The 24660-nt window shown below is 49.0% G+C and overlaps 1 protein-coding gene across 1 annotated transcript; it reads right to left on the bottom strand.

Annotated features, from left to right (window-relative positions):
- Positions 1-400: 400 nt before the first annotated feature.
- Positions 401-23160, bottom strand: RAD54L (RAD54 like). Its single transcript, XM_005302992.4, has 18 exons — positions 23021-23160; positions 22824-22910; positions 21281-21400; positions 20653-20713; positions 18653-18788; positions 17456-17525; positions 15214-15502; positions 13838-13962; positions 12235-12385; positions 10263-10389; positions 8609-8683; positions 7933-8063; positions 5685-5795; positions 5144-5267; positions 4650-4728; positions 4365-4544; positions 3211-3374; positions 401-1513 (listed from the first exon to the last, which is right to left on the bottom strand). Exons 1-18 carry the CDS (start codon positions 23021-23023, stop codon positions 1312-1314), a joined length of 2235 nt encoding a protein of 744 aa, XP_005303049.2. The 5' UTR covers positions 23024-23160; the 3' UTR covers positions 401-1311.
- Positions 23161-24660: the final 1500 nt, after the last annotated feature.

Below are 24660 nucleotides of genomic sequence, written 5' to 3'. Positions count from 1 at the left end.
AGCCCACTGAACAGGACACATTTAAAACATTCTTGTTCACCTTACAGACTCTGAGGACTTTAAGCTGCAGTTGAATGGTTATTAATGTCTGCTGGAATCTTGCAGTTACTGAGCATTCGAGGAGCAGCTCTGGGTCAATCTTTCGTTTTGTGCTTGGAACACAAACTACCCTGAACACACTCAACCTCTCACCCTGGTGACTAGAAAATAAAAAGCACTGGCCCGTCTTATTTATGGCAAATAGAGCTCCCCCTTGCAAGAGACACTTCAGTACAACAAAAAACTTTTGCTTGCAACCATTTTACCCTTGGGGAGAAGTCCTGCCTTAGGCCCTGCTTTCCTTAACTTGTATTTATTTCATACGTACACTTATTTTATAAAAATGTTTTAAACAGAACAGTTTGCTTCTCCTTCAGCAACTTTATTTTATAAAATGTAGTTGAGTAGAAATTTTGGTACATTAGGGACTATTCTTTTACTGCATTGGCGAAGGATGATCTTGCTAAAAATGATACAACACACATTAGAGAGTCGTTTCCGCCAAGATTTTCAAAGTGAAGAGTGATTTTAATAGGGCCTGACTGATGCACTTTCTGAAAATCAGGCCCTTTGGAGGTGTCTCAGATTGGGCCACCCAGAAGCACAAGTCATTTAGACCAAGATTTTCAAAAATGGCTTAAGTTGGATTGATCTGGAGATGAATGATTATATTTCCCAGAGCTGTCTACTAAAGGTCAACCCTGCCAGCCGATTCCAGATCTCATCAGTGCCTGTGCATTCAGTATCTAGCCTGTAAATTGTGACTCCGAGAAAAAATCTTGAGTGGGTGGTAGCTGCACATGGAAAACCAGATCTGCAGCCAGGAATTAACCTACACCTGAAGATGGAGCTAGCTTGTTTGTAATGGGACTTAGGTAAATAAAAAGACGATACAAATTGCGAACTGGATCTTGCATGTGCTCTCACAGATGCACAACTGGTTATGTCCTGATGCTATTACAACAGATCCTAGGTTAGACTGAAGCACATCACTACACAAACCAAACGGCTGTTTCTCCAGTACATATTATAGACACAAGAGTGGCACAGCTAATACCTTGTGCTTGCTGCTGTCCCAAGCACAGTTTAACAATTTTCAAGACCTACCAATTTCTTGGTGGAAGAAAACAGAACAACGTTGTCCTGCTGTTCTGGATCCAGATAACAGCACAGGCTGCATTGTTATCAGACCTCCGCTTTGAAAGTGATTGAAGTGGGCTCGACTGACCTCCATAGGAGCCTTCCCTCATCCTCACCATCAGAGACGCATTGTCAGGGAATCCCTCGCTGCTCCTCATGGGAATGGTGATGGAACGTGAAGGTGACAGCAGCATCCCACGTGGCCTTCAGCACAGAGTCCTGAAGCCCACGCTTGTCAGCACAGTGGTTCCACTGGGAGAGGTCAGAGGTGCAGTCAGAACCTTCAGGAGGCGGCTTTACCTGGTGGCCATTCACACAGCGGCGACACTTAATCCTATAACACAAAGATGTTCTACAAGTGAGGACCAGGGCACGTTCTACACCTGCTGGGCTAGGTACAGAATCCTAGCGTTTCAGATTTGGGTGAAAGGGTGTACAATTAATGGAGATTGCATCAACAAAGAATGCACTTCATCAACACTGGGGTTAGCCTGCTCCCATTCGTCTAACGATTGGTGCAACAAAAAGCCCATGCCAAATCAAGTGTCTAATCTGTGCGCACGTGTACTAGAACAGCGTGTGCAAATAACCGGAGACGTGTAACTGGTCATTTAGAATTTTTGGTTACTGTGATTCCATTTGGAAAATCCGGGTTTTTATTTCCAAAGCACCCTAGGCTCCACACGTGAACGTTTATACCTACAATGAAAGCGTTATAACAAAATCCATCCAAATTCAAAGTCGGGCAAATCGTGGGAAAAGAGGTGAACTACATGGAGCCAGCAGTGGCTCCAAAGGGAGTTGAGAAAGTGCTTCATTTAGAAGGTGAACAATATTCTCTTTACTCAGAGCAGTAAGACCTCAAACCTAATGACCCGTAAAATCCTAGTTCAGAAACAGAGCATGTGTGTAGACTTGAATTACAAGTCAGTTTAGAAAAGCCTCGTTTTCCCTTCCAGGACCTAAATACTTTGGTAATTCCCTTGCATCACCTAAGGACATCACTATCTCTCTCAGCCCAGCACAGCTGTTTTAAGTGGTTATGGTGCAGTGGGTTTTAAATAAGGAATCCTGAACTCAGGACTCGGCAGGACACAGGAAGGATCTAATTTTCATACATTTACATGGGGTTAATTGTCAGTTTGCATATAAAGCATCACTACCTATGGCAATGAACATCTACCGGCCTCCCAAGGGAAGTGGTGGAGGCCCCACTGTGCATTTAAAACCAGACAAGCCATTCGTTAAATGCACAGTGGGGAACAATCTTGCAGTGCTGGGGGGGGGGGAGGGAGAAGGAGCAGATGATCCAATAGGGATTGTCCATCGTTGGACTTTCTGTGCTTGAAAAGCTTTGGGAAATTAAAAATAACTTTCCCTTCCCTGCGATATCTTACAGCCTCTTGCCCTCCCGAGGATGTAGGTGGATGCATCAGCAGGGGTGGTTTGAGTACTTGTCTGAGAATAGAAACTTCCATAATGAAATGAGAGGGTGAGTAGGAAGTGTCAGTTTCCTTATGAATAATGAAGTGTTGGAAATAGAAGTCCACCCTAGACATTCACCTCTTCTACCTCCCCATCAACAGAGAGGAAGATAGTCACGTGCTTAGGGCACTAGCCTAGGATGTGAGTGCCCCAGGTTTAATTCCCTGCTCTGACACAGATTTCCCCTGGGACCTTCAGTTAGTCATTTAGCTTCTTTGTGCCTCAGTTTCCCCACTGTACAGCGAAGATAATAGCCCGGCCCTGCCTCACAGGGGTGTTGTGAGGATAAATCCATTCAAGATCATGAAGTGCTTGGAAATCTACTAATGAGCCACTCTGTGTAATATAATTATCTTCCTGCTGCACCAGCAACTTCTGAATCAGCAGATCAATAACTTCACGAGGCTGAATGATTCACAAAGTGGTTCTCAGCCAACCAGAGCGCTTGTGTCTCCACCTACAGCCTCTGTGTCAATCACAAAGTCAGCCACTGTTTATGCCATGGTCACTGGCTACCCTAACCCCTCACTGTGTTTCTAAACATACTTGTCATGGGTATCACTGGCTGTGGTCTCATTCAATGTGAACAGCTCCTTCAGCTCCCCTAGCGAGAAGTGCCTCTCCACATCCTGCTCCTCATCCACCACGCAGCTGCTGAGTGCCTTCTTGTGGGTCTGACGCTGGAAAATCTTCTCCTCGATCGTCCCTGTCTACGAGAGAGAACGGCCAATGGGATTAAGCCTTTATCTGTCTAAAAAGTACCATAGGGGTCTTTACTGGCCATAAGTGGTCAGAGCCTCAATTCCCCCTTCTTCCCGAAGGTAACTCCTCCAGCTGCCCAGAGCCACAGAATCCAAGGGACGCATCATCACCACTACTTCATGCAGTGCCCTCAATGCTCCAAGCACTGACCCAGCCCAATCCCGCTTATCTGGCAACATGTGACATGCTCACAGCATGAGCTGATGCAGCCACAGGCTGTAGTAAAGAGGCGACATGCAGGAAAACCAGAGTACACAACTGCTACACCATGACAACAGTGTTTGAATTCCTGCTAGAGAGATTCCCCTTCAGGGAACTTTCCCCAACAGCGGCATGGCCCCAAGGCCCCTGCTGGGGGAACACAGTGGCTGAGGAGGGCAACGCTGCGTCACGGGGCAGCCGACGGAGGGGAGGGAGTGGTTAAAGCCTCGTGGGCTGCGGCGTCAGAGCGGCACACATACCCCTGACGACAGGCACGTAGGAATTCCAACACCCTTTCAACGGGAGCGAGGGGGGCTCGCTCATAACCACCAATGGGAGCACCTCTACAGGAGCAGCTGTAGGGTTCTGCAACAATTATGGGAACATGGTGCCCTGCCGACAGCCACGTCTCTACCCCGCCACAACAGATTAATGTCCTATTTCTAAAGCTTCAGTCACTTCTATTTCCCCATAAGCCAGCCACCATTAAAGAGCCAGGGCCCAAAAGCAATCCCATTGAAATCAGTGGCTACGTTCTCATTGGCTGCACTGGCAGACGATTTGAAGCCTGATGGCATCGAGTGCGATCCACGCCACATGGCCACGGACACTAAAGGGTTCTAAGCCACAGCGTCTCTTTCCAGTTGCAAGGTCAATTATTCTGCAGCATAATCAACTGCAGACTGGGCTATCCCCCACGTCCCGACACGGTTAAAAGGAGGTAACGCCGGACTCACTGAGAGCAACCTGTAGATGTAGCAGGTCTTCTTCTGGCCGTCTCGCCACACGCGAGCCATGGCTTGTTCGTCATTGGCCGGATTCCAATCCGGGTCGAACATGATGAGTCTGTTTGCCCCAATCAAGTTCAAGCCGCAGCCACCTGCTTTGCTGCTCAACATGAAGACAAACTCAGGGCTCTGTGGGGCAAGACGTACTTAGATTAAATCCCTGCCAGCTATCACATGATCACACCTGCTACACCTGGCAGGACCAATGATGTGGGTCTGGGAAGCTCTACTTACTGAGAGGCTGTTAAACCGCTCTACGATCTTTGCTCTCTTTTTAATGGACATGGTGCCATCCAGTCGGACATATAAATACCTGGCACAAGACAACACAATGGTTAATGGGATCAGATCATCATAGCCTTTTAATAGCCCTGGTTTTACAATGATAAAACCCAAGATGAACAGAAACAGTTCTGCAAATGGCCTTGTGTTTGAGTGCCAGGCTGTAGGCCCCTATAGAAATGGACAGAGCTGTTCTGCTGACTCACCCTGGAAGCCAGACCAGATGGGTCACATTAGTTCCATTTCCAGGGCCTCCCTTTGAGGCTAGAATTCAGAACAGGAGGTCCTGCAGGGAGAAACCTCGAGAACAGCCACCTCAAGCTAAGGTTTATATTGCAAGTATAAAGAACAAGGAGTCTGGTGGCACCTTAAAGACTAACAGATTTATTTGGGCATAAGCTTTCATGGGTAAAAAACCTCACTTATCAGTTAAATCAACGACAAACCTCCTAGTCCTGCAGAGCTTCTCAAAGAGGTCCAGTGTTTGGGTGTAATTGGAGACCAGGACTACCTTGTCGCTGCTAGTGCTTCTAGTCACAGCCAGGATGTAGTCCAACACCAGCATCTTTCCTGGAAGGAAGAAAAGTTAACGTGTTAAAAACATCCCATTGCCAATATGTAGGGAGGCAGCACAGTCCAGTGGACAGGGCATTGGACTATGAGTCAGGAGACCTGGGCTCTATTCCTAGCTTTGCCTGTGTGTGACCTTGGGCAAGCTACTTAATCGCTCCGTGCCTCGGTTTCCCTATCTGAATAATGGAGATAATATTTACCGACCTCTCTAAAATGCTTTGAGCTCTACAGATGACGTGAGTATTAACAGGGTTGGAGAGGACACATGCAGAGATGTACACGAGATCAGCTTCTTCCTAAGAGGTCACCCCAAAGTATCCCTGGTCATTGCATAAGATTCCACATGCTCCCTGTCGCAGGGGGCCACCCTCTCTCAAGCAATCGATTCACATAGCAGAGTTACAGTGTGGTTACCTGACAGCTGGGACTCCAGGGACTTGGGACTGTAGCCAGCAGGGAACAATTCCAGTGCTCCTGCAAACCCTTCCTCCTCCTCCACACACTTCTCGTAGATCAGGGCAGGATCTGAAGAACAAACAAAACCTGGAAACCACTGTGGCTTTGTGAAGTTTGCAGGGCTCCCCCCTGAGGAGGGAAGCAGGACTGCGATGACACCAAGATGACTGCGTCCTCCATCGTACTGACTGTATAATTACATATAAATGCAGCGTAAGCGTCACCCACCCTGGCCTGTCTGTCTGGCTCCCAGATCTGCTGCTGCTGCAACTTCCTCCTTCCCCAATCTTACCTCATATCCTACTGCCAGGATCACTCCTTCAAACACCCAGCAGCCAGGGCATTGCATGCTGACCGTGCTCCCCAGGCTGGGGGAGTGACGACAACCCCAAGGCACAAGGAAGGAGAGTTTGGCATTGCTAAATGACCACCTCTCAGGTCAGCTGGGGAGCAGCACTGATGGGCTCTGTAAGGAGCACACGCATTCCAATCTGGCCACAAGGATGGAGGTTACAGCTGGGGGACATCAGGGGAAAACCCAAGAGCTCTAATAGAATCACGTATCACGTGCTGGAAAAAGTAACCAGCTTAAAGCATTGTCTGGGGGTGGGCCTCATGAAGACCCACAGCAGGTAGCTCCATTTACAAAGGACTTTCTGTTGCACCTTGCAGCAGTAGTAATGCATGGTTCTCTTGCCAGACCCTTGTATTACACTAACTGGTCACCATAACAGGTTGGTAAAATAACTATACGGCACCGATATTGCTTCGGTCACAGAATTTGGAGGTATCTCATATGGAGTCCATTACCCTTGAAGGCCAGAAGAGTCTCCAGATGCAGGAAGTTCAAGATACTGATCGAATACTACAACGGCTCTTAGCCAAGAGGCTGCGGAGCAGCAGTACACTGGTCTCCGTGCATTACGTCTTTCTCTAGAAGTCCAATCCAGTTATGGGAACAAAAATCACCTGCATGTCTCGGAGCAGCTTGCTGTCTCCATAAAAGCAAGCTGACAACCTCCTGGGTCTTCTCCACCCCAGGGAAAGGGTCAAGTGTGTGAAAGTGCAGCACCAGGGAAGGAAGAAGCTGCCTCCAGAGGGCGCCACAGAAGAGCATGGCAATGGTGATCAGGGCTCTAACCTTGCATCCACTGGAGTTTGCGCACAGATTTCAATGGAAGCAGGACTGGGCTCTGAATCACCCTGGTTGGCTTCCCCTCTTCCTCTGCATCAAGTTCAAGTTCCTCATCCTCACTTCAATGGCATCACAACTCTTCCCTGTCTACCGTTGTGTCCTTGTCTCGCCCAGCACCCCCTCTCACCTCTGCTCCACCTAGATGGCTCTGGCTTCCTTCTCCCACCTGTAGTTTTGCTCCTCTCTGGTATGCCACCCCTTCTGCTGAGAACTATCTCCCATTCGCCTGCCATCAAATCCTCTCCTTCCTGTCCCAACTCAGCACCTACTTCTGCAGGATCTCCTCCGACAGTGTCTGAGTACCTGGGGCTGATGTGCCTGCTGTGTAGGGCTGGGCGGGAAACGGTTTTTCTGTCTAGCAAATATTCTTGAGAGTTTAAAAATTCTTCCCACCCAAAAGGGGGAAGAAAAATCAAAATCTCAAAATTCTTTTGAGAACCAAAGAAGGTTTCGGTTCAACTCCATCGAAATGTTTCCTTTCGATTTTGACCTTTTCTAGTAACCTTTTTTCATTAATCAAAGTTTCAAAAGAAAAAGTCGTTTTGAACCAGAAAAACAGAATATTTGGTTTAGACAATTTCAAAAAAATTTTCCCCAAAACATTCCGGGTCAGGAGAGTCATCAGAACCGACCGTGCTTCACAAACAGTTTCTGTTTCAACGAATTGGCATTTTTCAACGATAAAATGTTTAGTCAAAAAATTCCCCACCACCTTACTGCTGGCGGTATTTGAGCGAAGTGATGTTGCCCAGAGTGGCTGGACCTTAGCACGCCTAGCCACAGGAAATCTCCTTTGGGTCAAGTGACAGCGGCCTGTGTGAGTCAGGAGGCTCCAGGGTCTAGTTCCAGCTCTCCAGATGTTAGGGTGATTTATACAGGGAGTGTATCACACAGAGTCATTACATTACACGCTCTTTGGAGCAGAGCGCTGGGCTTAAGTGTTTCGTGAAGCTCTGCATTCAATGCTCTGTAGATAATGCAGTAATAGCATTAAACCAACCCCTCACTTACGGTTACAGAGCTTCTTCAGGGACGTGATGGAGGAGAGAGACGACACGCTGATCTTCCCCTCCTTCAGCTCTTCGGCTGGCTTCGCTTGCTTCAGGAAGTGTTTGTACAGCTCAGTCTGCAAAGGTGTCAGCCTGCAACAGAACAGTGCAGCAGCGTTATACAGCTGGGGGCAGGTCCGCCAGCTGATCTCAATCTTCCTCCTCCATCTCTGCTATAATTTTTTTGGGCCACAGAAACACACCCCTAACTGGGAAGAGCCTTAGTTCTACACAGATTCCATCATGAGACACCACTAAAATCCAAGCCCCTAAAGTCAAGACTATTTTTTGTGAGTTTAACCCAGGGGTAGGCAACCTATGGCATGCGTGCCGAAGGCGGCACGCGAGCTGATTTTCAGTGGCACGCACACTGCCACCGGTCCGGGGGGCTCTGCATTTTAATTTAATTTTAAATGAAGCTTCTTAAACATTTTGAAACCTTATTTACTTTACATACAACAATAGTTTAGTTATGAAAAGGGACCTTCTAAAAAGGTTAAAATGTATGACTGGCACGTGAAACCTTAGAGTGAATAAATGAAGACTTGGCGCCCCACTTCTGAAAGGTTGCCGACCCCTGCTCTAACCTTTACTTTTGTTCTCTTTTCTGTCCTTGACTTGGGCAGATTGTCCCGTACCTGCAGCAAACCACCTGCTCGATTTTCACAGGTAGGTATTTGGACAGGATATCTGAAGTTCTCCTGATCAAACATCTGCAATGAAGGAAACAGGGATTAGAAACACAGATGACATGAAAATCAAAAAGCCAGTGGTGAACTGCAATATTGTCCGATTAATATGACTGTACAGGTTTCATAGAATCTAGGCCCGAAGTGCCTGAGAAAATGCCTCACCCCATGTTGGCAGGTGTGATGAGCCAGGATGGGTGTATTCTTGGTTCCTACCTGCAGGCATGAGGCAGGTGTTTCTAGGCTGAGGGTTCTCTGCTGTGGAAGTGCTACACAGTGTATTTCTACCAGTCTCTCTCATGTGCTGCCTTGACTACAGGCACCACTGATTTCAATTGACCAACCTTTGACCTTCTCTGTGTGCCTGGCTTTTGTAGGATTCCCGGATGAGCGAGTTACTGAAACCTGGGCGTGCGCACTGCATGGGGGATAGTCGGGAACTCCCCAAGCAGGAGAGACTGAACAGAGGCCAGAGCAGCAGCTTCAAATCCGCTTCTCCATGAACAAAAGCAGCGGCCCAGCAGGATCAGAAGGAGTACGTTCTACCCTCCCGGCCACATGTTTCACTGAGCCTTTTTACTGCCAGGCTGTGTCAAGGTCATGGCCAATTTTGCAGAGCGGCCGTACGGTGTGAAATTAAATTTACCGTGAAAATAAACTGCTCTAGGGCATTTGCAGTGGTTGCAAAAGCTTATCTAGAACCAAGACTCCAGCAACATTGTGAATGCAAAGGAGACTCTAGTGAGGGCTCTTGTGCTGTCAGTCAGTTACCTGTCAAAGATTTCGTTAGCGTGGTTACTTACGATTCGTAATCAGAAAAGTAACTGTGTAAAAAAATGAAACCATCTTACAGTGTGACCTAGTGGACAGAACACTGACTGGGACTTAGGAGTCCTGAGTTCTATTCCTAGCGCTGCTACTGGCCTGCTGGGTGACCGGGGAGAAGACAGTTTCCTTCTCCATGCCTCAGTTTCCCCATCAGTAAAATGGGGATAATGATACTGACCTCCTTTGTAAAACGCGTTGAGATCAGCTGACAAAACATGCTAGATAAGAGCTAAGTATTAATAATACTCAACAGATTTGCTCCTAGTACCACCACTTCTTAGCTAACTGGCACGAATATGGTTTATTCTTGTTATCCCCACAGAGCCAACACAGCTATGGGAGCGTGAGCTGGGTTCTATTCTGCCTTATGTATCATCATGAAAGTTGACAGCTGTCTTCGTTGTCGAATCTTTATCATAAAGGTTGACGCAACAAGGAGAAGGAAAACAGTGGGATGCTAAGGCACCAGATGGAGTTTGAAACATGCGACAACTAGAAAAATCTTCATTTGACCTGTAATCTGAATACACGTGATGAACTGGGGATTAGTGGGAGCCGTGAGTGTCATTCTGACAGTCCCTTTGCAGAGTATAACTGCACATTAAGTATATTCCTTATGTCTTAGTGTTAACAGGGCTTTATTGACTCATCAGCTAGTCAATGTGCAAAACTCACAACAGAACTTGTTCCGACACCAGACTGTAATCTTCAAAAATGGCTGTATGTGGGAGAGGGTTTATGCTTAGCTTTCCGGGGAGAGGATGTTAGAACTCACCTGTTCACAATGCTGATCAGCTCTTTGAGTCGCTCCTCCCCTTTATGTCTCTCCACTTCACTTGCATCTGCATCCCTGCCTTTTAGGATTGGGATTTCAAAATGCTTTTTAAACTCCTGCGCTGTCCCTGTCCAAAACAGAGGGGAAAGGACAAATGTTACAACAGCATCTCATCTGCAGGCATGTGGGCCTTTGATAGAAAAGTGGATTTACCCTCCACCCCTGGCACTGCCACAGGGTATGGGCCCTGGATGGAAACACTTAAACACTAGCTTGTCGCATCAGAAATGATTCAGGCAATGCCGGTGAATGTGAGCAACAGAATAACACTTAACGTTTATACAGCATTTCCATCCCCAAAGGACTTTACAAGTATAATTAACCGTAACCCCCAGAAGCTATTAGCTTCCCAATCTATAATATGGTGCTGAGGCACAAATAGGTTCCATGAGTTGCTGAAGACATGGGACAATCGATCACGTTGCCTCCCTATACTAAGTCCCCAAGCCAAATCAAAACTCATGGAGAAAAAGAGGAGGAAATAAAAACATCTTCTATCCCCATCCTCATCCCATCCTCCCTCTGATGAAATTCTGGGGGCAGAATCAGACACAGCCCACATATTACTCTTGGACTGGGGAGAGAGTTCTGTGTGCGAGGAAGGGCTAGATTTAATGCGGTTAAACCATTACGGTTCACCACAAAAAGACCAGGGCCTTCAGAGGAGCAACGAAACATAAAAGACTGATTTATGGATTGCTGTATTTATTCTTGCCCTTAAATAGAACGTGGCCCTTCTGGGACAAGCCTTCGCCCTCCCCGCCAGACAGCATCAGAGCCAATCTGAACCTGTTGATGCAGAGGAGAACATAAAGCACCAACAGGTTACCAAGGGCAATGGACACAAGATGGAGCCCAGAGACGGAATATTTTAATCTGCATTAGATCTGCCAGCAAGGAGGAAATAGAAACAAATCAAACCATGCCTCTGTTCAAACACATTTCTCCTTTCCCCTGTAAATGGGGTGACGAGGTGAACCCCAGATTCACAAGCTTCCTCATCTTTGGAGGAAACAGTCCCAAATCAAAACCCTGGATGTGACCATCACTGGACGAAGAAATCAAAAGGAAGGGTGGTCTTGTGGTTAAGGCAGTAGGCTGGGACTCCAGATCAGTGTTCAGTTCCCAGCTCGGACACACAATCCCCGTGTGACCCAGGGGCAAGTCCCTTCATCTCTCTGTGCCTCAATTCCCCATCTGTGAAATGGGCATAATTAATCCTTCCTTTGTCTGCCTACTCTATTTAGCTTGTAAGTTCTTTGGGGGCGAGGACTGTTTCTTACTATGAATGTGTATAGCACCTAGCACACTGGGGCCCAATCTGGTTGGTGACTAGACACTACTGGAATACACGTACTATAAACGAGGATAATGCTCAGATTTGCATTTGAACTTTGCAATTCAGGCCCATCACGAAGACCAGTGCTGCTGACTCCTCCAGCACTGGTGGCTGGGGGAGGTCCCTGCCAGCTAGGCCACCTGCCTCTTGATTCGCAGTTTAATCATGAGAAAAGAAGACTGAGGGGGGTCTTGATAACAGTCTTCAAACATGTTAAGAACTATTATAATGAGGACGATGATGATCACTTGTTCTCCATGTTCACTGAAGGCAGGACAAGAAGTAATGGGCTTAATTTGCAACAAGGGAGATTTAGGTGAGATATTAGGAAAAATGTTCTAACTTGAAGGGTAATTAAGCTCTGGAACAGGCTTCCAAGGAAAGTTGTGGAATCTCCCTCTTCGAAGGTTTTTAAGAGCAGGGTGGATAAACACCTGCCAAGGATGGTCTAGGTTTACTTGGTCCTACCTCAGCGTAGAGGCCTGGACTTGATGATCTCTCCAGGTCCCTTCAAGCCCTACATTTTTATGGTTCTAGACGCTGCACAGGGGTTAACAACTTCACGCTCCTTACCGAGGATGCCCGAGTTAACGAAGTGCACCAAGCTGAAGTATTCGAGCAAGTCATTCTGAATGGGGGTCCCTGAGATGAGAACTCGCCGTGGGGTGTTTAAGCCGTCCAGAGCCTGGTATGTTTGGTTTTCAGAGTTCTTCAGTCTATGGCCCTAAAAAGAAAAAAAAGCAAACAGGAAATCCCATGGCACTTGATGAGAGGAAACAGGTCTGAGAGATCTCTGTCAACACTGATTTATTTGAACTGTAAGGACTACGATTGTCTTTGTTCTGGGTATATACAGGACCTGGCACTGTGAGGTCCTGCTCTATGACTAGTGCTACTCCCAGGTGCTCCCCTAATAATTATTATATGGCCCAAATTAAGAAAACATTTCGTTTCTTAAAATGGGGACAACATCCCCTAGCTCCCAGCGATAGCCGGGATGGGTCATATATCGCTATTTGTAAAGTGCTGCAAGATCCTTGGATGAAAGTTGCTACTCATGGGCAAAACATTAAGGTGCCCAGATACCACGGGGAGGGGCCCAGTATAAACACAGAGAGAGAAAAGAATGTGCTCCATTTTCAGGATCATCTCAGTCTGCATTATAGCGGATACAGAAGCAAGCCACTGAGTGTCACTAGCATTCAATGAAACTCCTCTAGGGGAGGCAGAGGAAGTATTAAGTGCGTGGGCAGAGTGCTGTACAGCTCTTCATTGGTCTGGGGCTGGGCACGGCTTGCTTTCCCTTTAGGGAAATGAAGCTCTAGCACAGATGTGAACCTGGATACCGATACGCAGCATCGGAGAACAAAAAGGGGAAAAGGTCTGAATGGAACTACATTTTACTCATGTGAAGGCAGCTCCCGAAAATCCAGCCCTGGCAGAGTAGAATCCAGCGCCGGGAGAGTACGAACTCGTTAGCCTAAGCAAGGATCACTCACCTTGCCCGTTCACACGTTCTCCCCCTGTATCGCCAGCCCACCCCCAGCAGTGCCAGGAGACCACTCAGGGGCTCCCCTTCAGGCACGCATTCGCACTTACAGCTCCACAGATAGGGCTCCTCCTGCTAGCCCAGCGCTCAGGAAAGCGATCCTTTCTCACGCACAAGAGTCCAATGCTCCTGTAGGTCCTGATCCAACTTCCATGGATGTCAATGGACACTGGAGCTGGCCCTTTGTTCCCTAAACTGTACTGTGTTGTCTTCAGCATAGTCAACACTTGACCTTCTACTGTTGGGGGGACACAGATCCAGCCTGACAACACACGCCATGTATACAACATATGGGAGGCAGCGTGATCTAGTGGTCAGAGCAAAGGATTGGGGGTCATGAGACCTGACTTGCAGCATGAACCCAGGCAAGTCATTTAGCCAATCTTTAACTCAGCTTCCCCATCTGTGAAGTGAGGGCAGTGCTACTGACCGCCATTCGTACAGCGCCCGGGGAGCTCTGGCTGAAAGGGGCTGGATATTATCACACATTCCATTTGTGGGCTAGCCACCAAGAGCACTTCCAACACAGGGATGCAAATGCTGCCAGGCCTTTCTGATGATTTCTCCATATGAAAGCAGAAAAAACTCAGCACGGGACTAGGGAAACACCAGCTGCCTTCTCTGTACCTCGTCACATATGACCAGCCCGACGCTCCCCTTCTGGAGAACTTCAGCGTGAAGGCGGAACGTCTCGTAGGAGATGATCAGGATGGGGGAAGGCACTCGCAGGCCACGCTGGTTCATAAAGCCAGCTACGGGAAGGAAGAGGAAGACGTGAGTGGCACAGAGAAGGGAAAAATATTTGACAGCCAGGCAGAAGATAGCAACTGAGCCTGATTCCTCGCCCTCTGAAGTCCAGGGGAGTCTTTCCATTTATTCCAACTGCTTTTGAGCAGGCTTTAAACCAGGGGCTGGCAAACTTTTTGGCCTGAGGGCCACATCTTGGTATGAAAATTGTATGGCGGGCCATGAATGCTCATGAAATTTGGGTTGGGGTGCAGGAGTCGGTGAGGGCTCTGGCTGGGGTGCGGGCTCTGGGGTGGAGCCAGAAATGAGGAGTTCAGGGTGTGGGAGGGGGCTCCAGGCTGGGGACAGAGGGTTGGGGCATAGGGGAGGGGGTCAGGGTGCAGGCTCTGGGCGGCGCTTACCTCAAGCAGCTCCTGGAAGCAGCGGCATGTCCCCCCTCCGGCTCCTATGTGGAGGTGTGGCCAGGCGGCTCTGCCCCGTACACAGGCACCGCCCCTGCAGTTGCCATTAGCCACAGTTCCCGCCCAATGGGAGCTGCGGGGGTGGTGCTTGGGGCGGGGGCAGCGTACAGAGCCCCATGGCTGCCCCTAAGCGTAGGAGCCGGAGCGGGGACATGCTGCTGGGAGCCTCGGCTTACGCACGCAGAGCGGCCTCCAACCCCGCTGCCTGGCTGGAGCATGGGAGCAGGGCAAGCCCCAAACCCCGCTCCCCAGCAGGAGCTCGAGGACCAGTTTAAACCGGCTGTAGCTTGCCCACCCCTGCCCTAAACAAACCCATCTGAGACACTTTCCCTTTAGCATTCTGAGACACTTCTCTCCATTGGCTCCCTTCCCTGCGGGTCTTCTGCTTCCTCCCCTCACATCTTCCTCCTTTTCCGCTAACCTCCGCGTCCCGTCCCTTCCCTTTACCTCCCACTCAATGCCCTTTGGTCCCTCCCTCAGCCTCCCATCCCCTGCCCTTTCCTGTGCTGGCTGCTCTCCAGCAGAGGAAGGCTCAGAAACTGCCCTAACCATACACACCCATGTGAATCCCATTGGGGGTTCACACAGGAGATCATCCATTGAATGAACACAGAGGTGTAGGGGCCTGAGCCAAAGGCCACTGAAGTCAATGAAAAGACCCCCAGGGAATTCAGTAGGCTTTGGCTCTGGCCCTAAATCTTTACATCAGCTGTTGAAGTGTCTTTTCCTTCTGCTAGAAGACACCCCTCCAGACCGAGGGGCAGACAAGCCACCTGCATGCAGTTGCCTCCATACCTAGTTTTCGGTCTATCTCGTCTTTGGAGCCTCCATCGATGGCCAGCGGCTGAATCCTTCCTCCGAGCCATTTGCCGACTTCATTGTACCAGTTTTTAACCAGGCTGGAAGGAGAGACCACCATTGCCTTGTCGATTTCAGGCTTGCCGTCGGGGCTCTGACGCAGCAGCGTCCACATCAGAGTGATGCACTGGAGGGTCTTGCCCAGACCCATCTCGTCAGCCATTATGCAGCCGTGGCTCCCAGGGATCCTCCGGCTCGTGACACATTCCCAAAGAAACTTCACCCCCTGCATGAAAAGCGGTGCTTGTTGATTAGAATGGACTTGTGGATGCAGAACGAAAGCCGTGTGCAGTAACACAGTCTTCCTACATTGTGGGACTGAGCTTATCATACACAGTATCTCAGACTTACACAGCACATCTCAAAGGGACTCGAAGCGCTATACTAACTATATAGAGGAATCCCCAGAGATGCTGCTGAAATGCAGCTACCTCTGGGGCAGAACAAGCAATACAACTGGTTAACAACGCATAGCGATGCTACACACCAGTTTGAGACAGGAAGTGAAGAAGTGTCCAACTGAAATTACAAGAGAGATATTAAGGCAGGGAGAATCTGATTGCTCAGACTAGCACCTACATACTGCACTGACAGGTAAATGAGGAACACCTAAGATGGCAATGGTATGCAGCTGTAGACAAGCACAACTGACCGGTCCAGTATCGACTCAGAAAGGAAAACACAAGCTACTGAGCTGCCTAAACCAACCCCAGCAGGTCTCCCATCTGGGCACAAAGCTAACTTGACCCTGCTTAGCTTGGAAGGTCATGAGAACTCACAGGTTGCACCCAGACAGCCTCTGGTTATAAGTCTACCGCTGACAATGTCCTGTATCCATTATGATCCTCAACAGCTTAGTAGGCACCTAGCCTGTTGTGTGGCGGTTTTTTGTTTTATTTTAACACATGAGCCTTGGGTTTTGCTGTTTCTGGTATTTAGGACTGGAGATGTTTTTCACTGAAAGGCATACATGCAGCTACACTGGCTGACCCAGGATCCAAATATATTACTGCCAGGTGACATTTAGGAACAGAGATTTCGGAGCAAAGCTTTTCAGATAATTTATGGTTAGAGAGTCAAACAAGTTAACATGCAATGATAAAAGGTCTTGAGATGTGGTTCTATCCTGAACAATGACTGTTGCACTGGGCACAGGGGGATTTGTAAGCCAAGGTGGGCTCTTCCTGACTAGTACACCACACTATTAACACAAACCCTACCGAGGTGTGTTGCAGGTGAACACCTCTGTATAAATACTGTATAAATAGGCCCCAAGCCTCAAGGAGCTCTGTGTAGTGCTCTACGCTGAGTTCCTTGCAGGATCTGTCTGTTCCTTAAAGTTCTACTGATGATGCACAAGCCAGTGCAGAATCCACCTCATTTGGCTCTGCGGGGCTAGACCAAAGTAATGAAAACATCGGTCACTAAAGTGAGCAGATCGGACACCAGAAGCAGATCTGTGGAGCGAGATGGTGTCATTTTTAGACAGTAACTTTTCTGATGTAACAGATAATTTGGGGGACTATTACCATCAGGAAGCAGGTAGAGTCACAGATTTTTAAGGCCAGAAGTATGATCGTCTAGTCTGACCTCCTGCATAACACAGGCCAGAGATTCAACCAAGTGATTCCTGCATCAAGCCCGTAACTCGTGGTTGAGCGAGAACGTATCTTGACTTAAAGACAGATAGATACTGTGTAAGTCTACTGTAAACATATACGCATCAGATGTGTGTATAGCAGGCCAGAATAACAGATAATATTAATTATTACTTGGAAATTACAATAATAAATTGATCTCCTATAGTGATTTTTGGCTAAGGTCTAGAGTAGTATCAGTTTAACATCCAACTGACCCTGAACCTCTCTGAATGTTTCTTACAGGGCCCCACACCACAATATCTCAGCACTTTTATATGGGGAATGGAATGTGCCACAGCAGAGGAACGATCTCTGTGGTGTAATAGGTCTTTGGCATATTTAAGGATGATCTTAAATCCATTCAGCTGCAGTTACCATTACTGTAGTTAGAAACAGATCTTCCTAGTGAAGGTAGCGGTGTGCCTTTGTACATCCTCCCTCCACCCATCTGCCCAGAATTCTCTAAAGTTTAAGCACTTGAGGTGGAGATTAAGGAACTCCTGATGGACAAGTTCAAAGTAGTTTCCCACAAAACTCACTTCTCTCTGATGAGGCCGTAAAACGCGACTGAGAACGGGGTCCACCACAACATGGATTGGCACTTTGTCCCTGCAGGAGGCAAACAAGAAAGGAGACAGAGAAGAATTAATGCACTGATCCAGGCTTTTTTTTTTGCTCACCACTGTTCTGAGGACTCCTGGTAAGTGGCACAAGGAAGGAAACTGCCAGCAATCCTATCTGCTCTGCAAAAATCAACCACGTTAGGACTTGGTACATGGTTGCCCTGACAGTTAAATACCACAGTTCCATTTTGCAGTGTAGGTGGAACCATGTTGTAACAGTGTCCCTGAATGCAAAGCTGGAACACAATTCAGATACAGAGCCCGCACCCACCACATTACAGGAATGGGTGGTGACCATGTCACGGGGCAGCCACATTATGACTAGATGCTGTGACTTGAGTACTTTTGTAACACAGATAATTAGTGCTAACCTGAAATATCCTGCAACTCCTAGATGAAGGTTACAGGATATATCTAGCCTAGGTACTTATTACCATAGGATCTGAGCACCTCACAATCTTTAATGTAGTTATCCTCACAACACTCCTGTGAGACAGGTAATGCTGTTATTCCCATTGTACAGAGGGGGAATAAGTGACTTGTCCAAGATCACAAATGCAGTCTGTGGCAGAGCAGGGACTTGAATCCAGGTCTCCCCAATGTTAGGCTAGTGCTCTAACCATTGGACCATCCTACCTCTCTGACATACTGTTATTGGAAGTGAAGCAATGGTTAACAAAGATAGCCTCGCCCCTGCAATGGGAGCATCAGTGACCACTATAGGTAAGGTTGCCTGACTGTTCCCATTCTAATGCCCAGTTTTCAGTTCCTCATTTTGGTTGGCTTGTACCTTAATGTTGACATATCCTGACAGAGCACTGAAATGTTCAACTGACAGGGAATAAAGCCCTCTTAGGAATGGACTGAATTGTACAAAGGGCCTTGGGCTTACCCAGGAGTCAACCCTGTGGGTAGAACACCACAAATGATTTAAGATGGATATGCGCCTTCCTTTGGTTACTATTGCTACAAGCTAGAGACATTCCAGAGCCACAAGGCTAGGAACCAAATTTAACTCCAAAGTTCTGATCCAAATTTGGTTCAGAGCCTTTTGGGAATAGAAGACTAGCCAATGAGGCTGGAGGTGCAATACCTGCTTTGTGGGTAACTCACTTGTCTATTTTCAGCTGGTCGTGTGCACTCAGCGGCGGGGGCTCATAAAGAACCAGAGCCCCTTCTTCAAAAGGGTCATGGAGAGCGCTCCTTACCCCTGTCCGTTTGATGCCCAGGGCCCTCAAGCCCAGCGACCCTGAAAACAATCACAGGCACGACTCAAAGGATTGCCAGTTGCTTCCTCCCAGAAAAAACTGAGCCGTGCAAAATTCAGATACAATCCACTGCCCTGAAGGAGGAAGCTCCACATGCTGTTTAGAGTGTGGGTGTGCTGCCGGCAGAATACAGATTCAAGAAGAAGCCAACGCTGCATGCACCAGCAGCTTCGATGTGCTCTACGAGCCAGCTGACGGATGGCTCTCTATGGGTGCGTTGAGAGGGAGGGCAGGGAGCCCTGTCCCCCACTGCACTCACACAGAGGCAGCAATAATCTGTGTGCCAAGTGTGGGGGAGCACTGGTGGGGCAGGTACACAGTCACAACCCAACCCCCTCTGCACACTGGGTAACACTGATTGAGCTGGCTATGGGGGTGCTGACTACATTCTCCTGCCAGTCCTGCAGATGCATTACGTCTAATACAGGCACTTCCACAGCAGTTGAGTGCTGAAGATGTCCCTAGGCTCTTCAAGGCCGTAATTTAGCCTTGTATAATGACAAACAGGGCCAAAGGCTGTATGTTCTAGGAGTACAGTAAATATACAACTAGGCATCTCACAAACCACTGGCCCAAATCCTCCTCTCAGATACCAATTCAGAGCTCAGTGGGAGTTGCATGCATTTATCCCAGGGCAGGATGTGACCATTAGCAGCTACCTTTACAGCACTACATTTAACAGTGGGCTGCCATATCTTGTAATGATATCACATAATCTACTGTACTGTCACCCTCCTCTGCCGTGCGGTAGCAGATGTTGTGGCCTTGCAGGTGAGCTTCCCTTTAAGAATAGAAATTAGTGACTTGGAACCTGGGCATTTTCGTAGTGTAATTTATTTATACAGATACACCAGTGATTGAACAGAAGTGGGCATAAACAGCACACGGGGAAACCTCTCCCTCAGAAATCTTTGCCCAAACATCAATGCCTGGTTCCCAGGAAGCAATTCTGCTCCAAGGATTGACTCTAGTTTGTTAGATTAAAATGAAGCATAATCTCCTGCTGCTTGCAACACCTTCCCCAAAAGAGCATTGAGCACAAAACAACAATCCAGCTTCTCTTAAAAGACTGCACATTGCTCACCTGCAAAGAAAAGATGACTCTGTGTAACAGTGCCATCTAGTGATTCCCACCATAAATATATGCTGTGCAGGCATGCACTACGTCCTCTACAAATAAGGCTTAATTCCAACATGCTTTGAAACCTGCTTTTTCAGCTGCTCAGCATTGTACCAAATAAATTCCTTTTGGGTTGATAATTACCATTCTTGGTCTCAGTCCAAATGTGGGTTTTTTATTAAATAATGTTTGAGTGAAACTGGTTGACCTGTTATTGAATCAAGGGGGGAAAAAATGGTCCCATTTGTTCCAGTCAGAAATTTGTGCTCCAAATATTTAAGAACAGCTGAAGCTATCATACACAGCTTATTAAAAAGATCACCTTGAGACTTAATGTATCAAGCCAAGTATAAAGAAAACTGGTGCAAGTTTATTGGTTTCACATACATTGTTCCTCCAGTTAGTGATATTGGGGGTATTATTTAGACTGTAAACTCTTTGGGCCAGAAACCTGTCTCACAGTTTTGTTCAGTAACATGGCATATAAGCCTATGGTACTTTGTAAAATATGTAACCGTCGTAATACAGAATCCATGAAATGTAGGATTATCCAAACTAAATACTAATAAGAAATAAGACTGCTTCACTAATGGGGCTATATTTTTCTGTTCAAACTAACAAACACATACAAAAGGAGGAAAATATCACTGTCTGACAAACCAAAATGCCAACTTTTTCATGGGAGGCAGATTTGATACAGATCTGTTAAACCCCCTTCATTTTACCTTGATAATTTGGAATGGGTACTTTGAAGGGTTTTGACAAAATGCTGCGGATAAATGCCTCCTAGGAATGGAGAAAGAAAAATATACATTTTATCAGAGATGGCTACATAACAGACAAAGAAGCCATTTGCTAAGGCCCCAATCCTACAAAATGCTGAGCGCTCCCAATTCCCACTGATGTTTCAATCCAAGATATTTTAAAGTCATATTTAATAGGTTTTCTCTTTGGACTCTCCAAAACATGAAACTGACTAATACTGCTTCATCTGATTAAACATCTTAGCATCATACACTTCTTGCTTAAATACGTGACTACTACTTGACTGCATCCCGGAATATTTCCATAGGTAAGTTGTATGAACTTCATTATGAATAAAGTGCCTGGCCTAGTGGGACCCTGAATTCAGGTGAGGCCTCTAGGTGCTACTTTAACATAAATAACGGTGCAAGCCCTCATTACGTGGAATTCCCATTGACTCAATGCAAGTTTTCATAAATGCAACGTGTACAGATCATGCCCAAGGTGTATAACCTAATAGAAGTGTGTGAGCCCTTCTGATTACAGATGTACAGTGCACAACTACTCATTGGCATGTGCTAATAATATGCCCTCGAGTGATCCACTTACATGTTTGCTGCTATCAAGGCAGTGAGGTCGATTGGTCAACTGGGCCAAGGGTTTCCGGAAAGGTGACAAGTAACATTCCCAGCTCTGGCTCTCACTGCCAGGTTTCCGCTTCTTCGGAGTCTAAGAAAGAAAATCAGGACAGGCTGAGGATGATTCGAAGAGACCAACACAGGATAAATGTATCATCGTCATTCCCTATAAGCATCTAACCACCCAGACAATGAAGCCAGCCAGCTGAGTACATTTGAAAACAGAACATAATTACTCACTGCCATCGTAAGGGCACTGCCAAGGTCGATGGGCCCAAAATTTTACCTACTGAGAATTGCAAGTGTTTAAAACACTCCTCTAATTCTGAATATATCCATCAGCCCTTCCCAAACTAGTGCTGTCACGTTGCTAAGCCATGCAGTATTTGGGTGCACTTAGCAGAAATATGGGTCAGCAAAAATGCATTTGTTTTGTTTTCAGTTAGCAAACTTCCTTCATGAAAAAAGTTAGCACCCCATGCTGGCTAGCACACTGATTATAGTGTTTTTAGCATCCCCATTGGCTCCTGATGAGAGTTCTTATTGGGGAAGCGAAAGGGGTGCAAATTTCAACTGAATGTTAGACACTCAGGAAAGTGACAAGACAAATACATACATACATAGAGGGGTCAATGATTTATAATGATCCCATTCAAACCATCTCTCCCTCCAGAGAGGGTATCTTTCTAAACAATATGCTCTGTAGCTCAAATAGAAGTTATGGGTTTGATGCAGAAATCACGGGGTGAGGTTCTCTGACCTATGGTATACAGGGGGTCAGATTAGATGATCACAATGACCCCTTCTGACTTTAAAATCTATGAATCTTTATTTCTGGTAATTTAGCCTCCCCCAGCACATCCAGTGGTTCTCCTGGAGGGCGAGGGTTTGTTTCTATCCGAGAAGAGAGACCAACTCTACTGAGATACACATACTTTGACTTTTAAATTATGGTCCACACCCAAACATCCCCAAACTCTAGTGAAGTCTGGGATCTAAACTTTGGACCGGACCCTAGAGAGCCACTGAATTCCATGGGACTTTATAACTGCTTTCTTAAAATGATGACCAGGTGCCAACGGCTAAATGCCCAGAGTCAGTGTGTTTGGGGTCTCCCTGGTTGTCTAGAGAAACACCTGCCTAAACAACTGGGACTTGTACCTTGGTCTAACAGTGGAGCGCCTTAGGCTCAGCCCGATTTCCAATGGACGTGAATTCCATAATCCCAGCCCTCCAGAGTGGGAATGCCCTGCCCTGCCCATCACGCATTGGGACCTGTGCTCTGTCGGCCAAAGTGTCACCGCTGAGCGTCCCGAGAGGTGGTGGCTACTGAGAAAACTGGGCCTGCTCATGGGAGAGGGCAGACATGCCGGTCCTATGCACTTCTCAGCCCAGCCAAAGGAGGGCGCTACCCTGACAGCCCAGCCCAGGAGCAGGATGGGCAGCAGCACTGGAAACAGATCTCCACCCAGCCAGATGAGAGAGGGGAAGGGGGGGCTGGGTGCGGAGCTCACCGCCTCGGGGTGCCAGTCCTCCTCATCCTCTGAGCCATCGCCCCCCGGCTTCCTCTTGGCCAGCTGGCTGGGGGCCAGGCTTCTCCTCTGCAGGAAGGAAGGAGAGAGAGATGGCGATGAAGGAGTGCGGCAACCCCATGGGAGTGGGGGGGGGGGGGGTTGCCAGTGATTGCATGGGGGTACTGCCCCCCCCTTACCATCGTAGGGGGCTACAGCACCATCCAGCCCCACGCAGGGTGCAGCTCGAGGGGAGGGGGCGCTCAGGCCAGGGGAGGGAGTCGGCCAGCTGGGGGCTGGAGGCTGTAGGGGGGAGGGGAGCACCCCGGGAGTCTGTATGGGGGAGGGGTCTGGCAGGGGGGGGCTGTGTGGGGGGCAGGCAGGTGTATGGGGGGGTCACCCCTGGTTCGGGAGTTCGGGCGCCGGGAGGCTGGCGGGGGGAGGGGCTGTAGGGGGGGTCACCCCTGGTTCGCGCGCCGGGGGGCTGGCGGGGGGAGGGGCTGTAGGGGGGTCACCCCTGGTTCAGGGGTTCGCGCGCCGGGGGGGCTGGCGGGGGGAGGGGCTGTAGGGGGGTCACCCCTGGTTCGGGCGCCGGGAGGCTGGCGGGGGGAGGGGCTGTAGGGGGGGTTACCCCTGGTTCGCGCGCCGGGGGGAGGGGCTGGCGGGGGGGTCGCCCCTGGTTCGCGCGCCGGGAGGGGGCTGGCGAGGTGGGGGGCTGTAGGGGGGGGTCACCCTGGTTCGGGGGGGGGTGCTGGCGGGGGGGTCACCCCTGGTTCGCGCGCCGGAGGGGCGGGCTGGCGGGGGGGGGCTGGCTGGGTCGGGTCCGGCCCGTCCCCGGCTGCTCTCGGCGGTGCGGGGGGGGAGGGGCGGGGCCCTGGTTCCCGGGCTCCTCGCTCTATCCCGAGCGGCCCCGCTCGCCGCCAGGCACGGCCAATCGAGCGCCGATACCTGCCCGGCTTCGCCCCATCGATCCGCTCCGGGCTCCTGCACAGCCTGCCAGGGCGGCGGAGGGTGAACAGACAGACAGACAATGGGGAGGGGGACGGACAGGTGGAGAGGAGGGGGACAGACAGACAGAGGGGAGGGGGACGGACAGGTGGAGAGGAGGGGGACAGACAGACAGAGGGGAGGGGGACGGACAGGTAGAGATGGGTGGGGGACGGACAGGTGGAGAGGAGGGGGACAGACAGACAGAGGGGAGGGGGACGGACAGGTAGAGATGGGTGGGGGACGGACAGGTGGAGAGGAGGGGGACAGACAGACAGAGGGGAGGGGGACGGACAGGTAGAGATGGGTGGGGGACGGACAGGTGGAGAGGAGGGGGACAGACAGACAGAGGGGAGGGGGACGGACAGGTAGAGATGGGTGGGGGACAGACAGACAGAGGGGAGGGGGACGGACAGGTAGAGAGGAGTGGGACAGACAGACATGGGTGGGGGACAGACAGACAGAGGGGAGGGGGACGGACAGGTGGAGAGGAGGGGGACAGACAGACATGGGTGGGGGACAGACAGACAGAGGGGTGAGGGATGGACAGGTAGAGAGGTGGGGGACAGACAGACATGGGTGGGGGGCAGACAGACAGAGGGTTGGGGGATGGACAGGTAGATAGGAGGGGGACAGACAGACATGGGTGGGGGACAGACAGACAGAGGGGAGGGGGACGGACAGGTAGAGAGGAGGGGGACAGACAGACAAATAAAGCAGGCAAAGCAAGCCGACAGGGCGGATAAAAATGAGCGAAGTGCCCAGGCAGCGAGAGCCCACTGGAGCGATGGAAAATCAGAGAGGACCAGAGAGAAACACTCAGCAAAGGGACTAAACTAGAGGGCGAGGGGCA

Source organism: Chrysemys picta, chromosome 8 (assembly GCF_011386835.1).
Source record: "Chrysemys picta bellii isolate R12L10 chromosome 8, ASM1138683v2, whole genome shotgun sequence".
Taxonomy (NCBI): domain Eukaryota; kingdom Metazoa; phylum Chordata; order Testudines; family Emydidae; genus Chrysemys; species Chrysemys picta.
Note: the sequence above shows the minus strand (reverse complement) of the source record. Positions and strands in the feature narration are given on the sequence as shown.

What these genes read in the sequence shown, in the direction of transcription:
- RAD54L (XM_005302992.4), bottom strand. An exon ending in GAGCAGGTGGTTTGCTGCAG is followed by an intron (nt 8,064 to 8,608) that starts GTACGGGACAAT and finishes GTTCTGTTGCAG; the next exon opens with GCTGACACCTTTGCAGACTG. An exon ending in AGCGGTTTAACAGCCTCTCA is followed by an intron (nt 4,545 to 4,649) that starts GTAAGTAGAGCT and finishes CTTGCCCCACAG; the next exon opens with AGCCCTGAGTTTGTCTTCAT.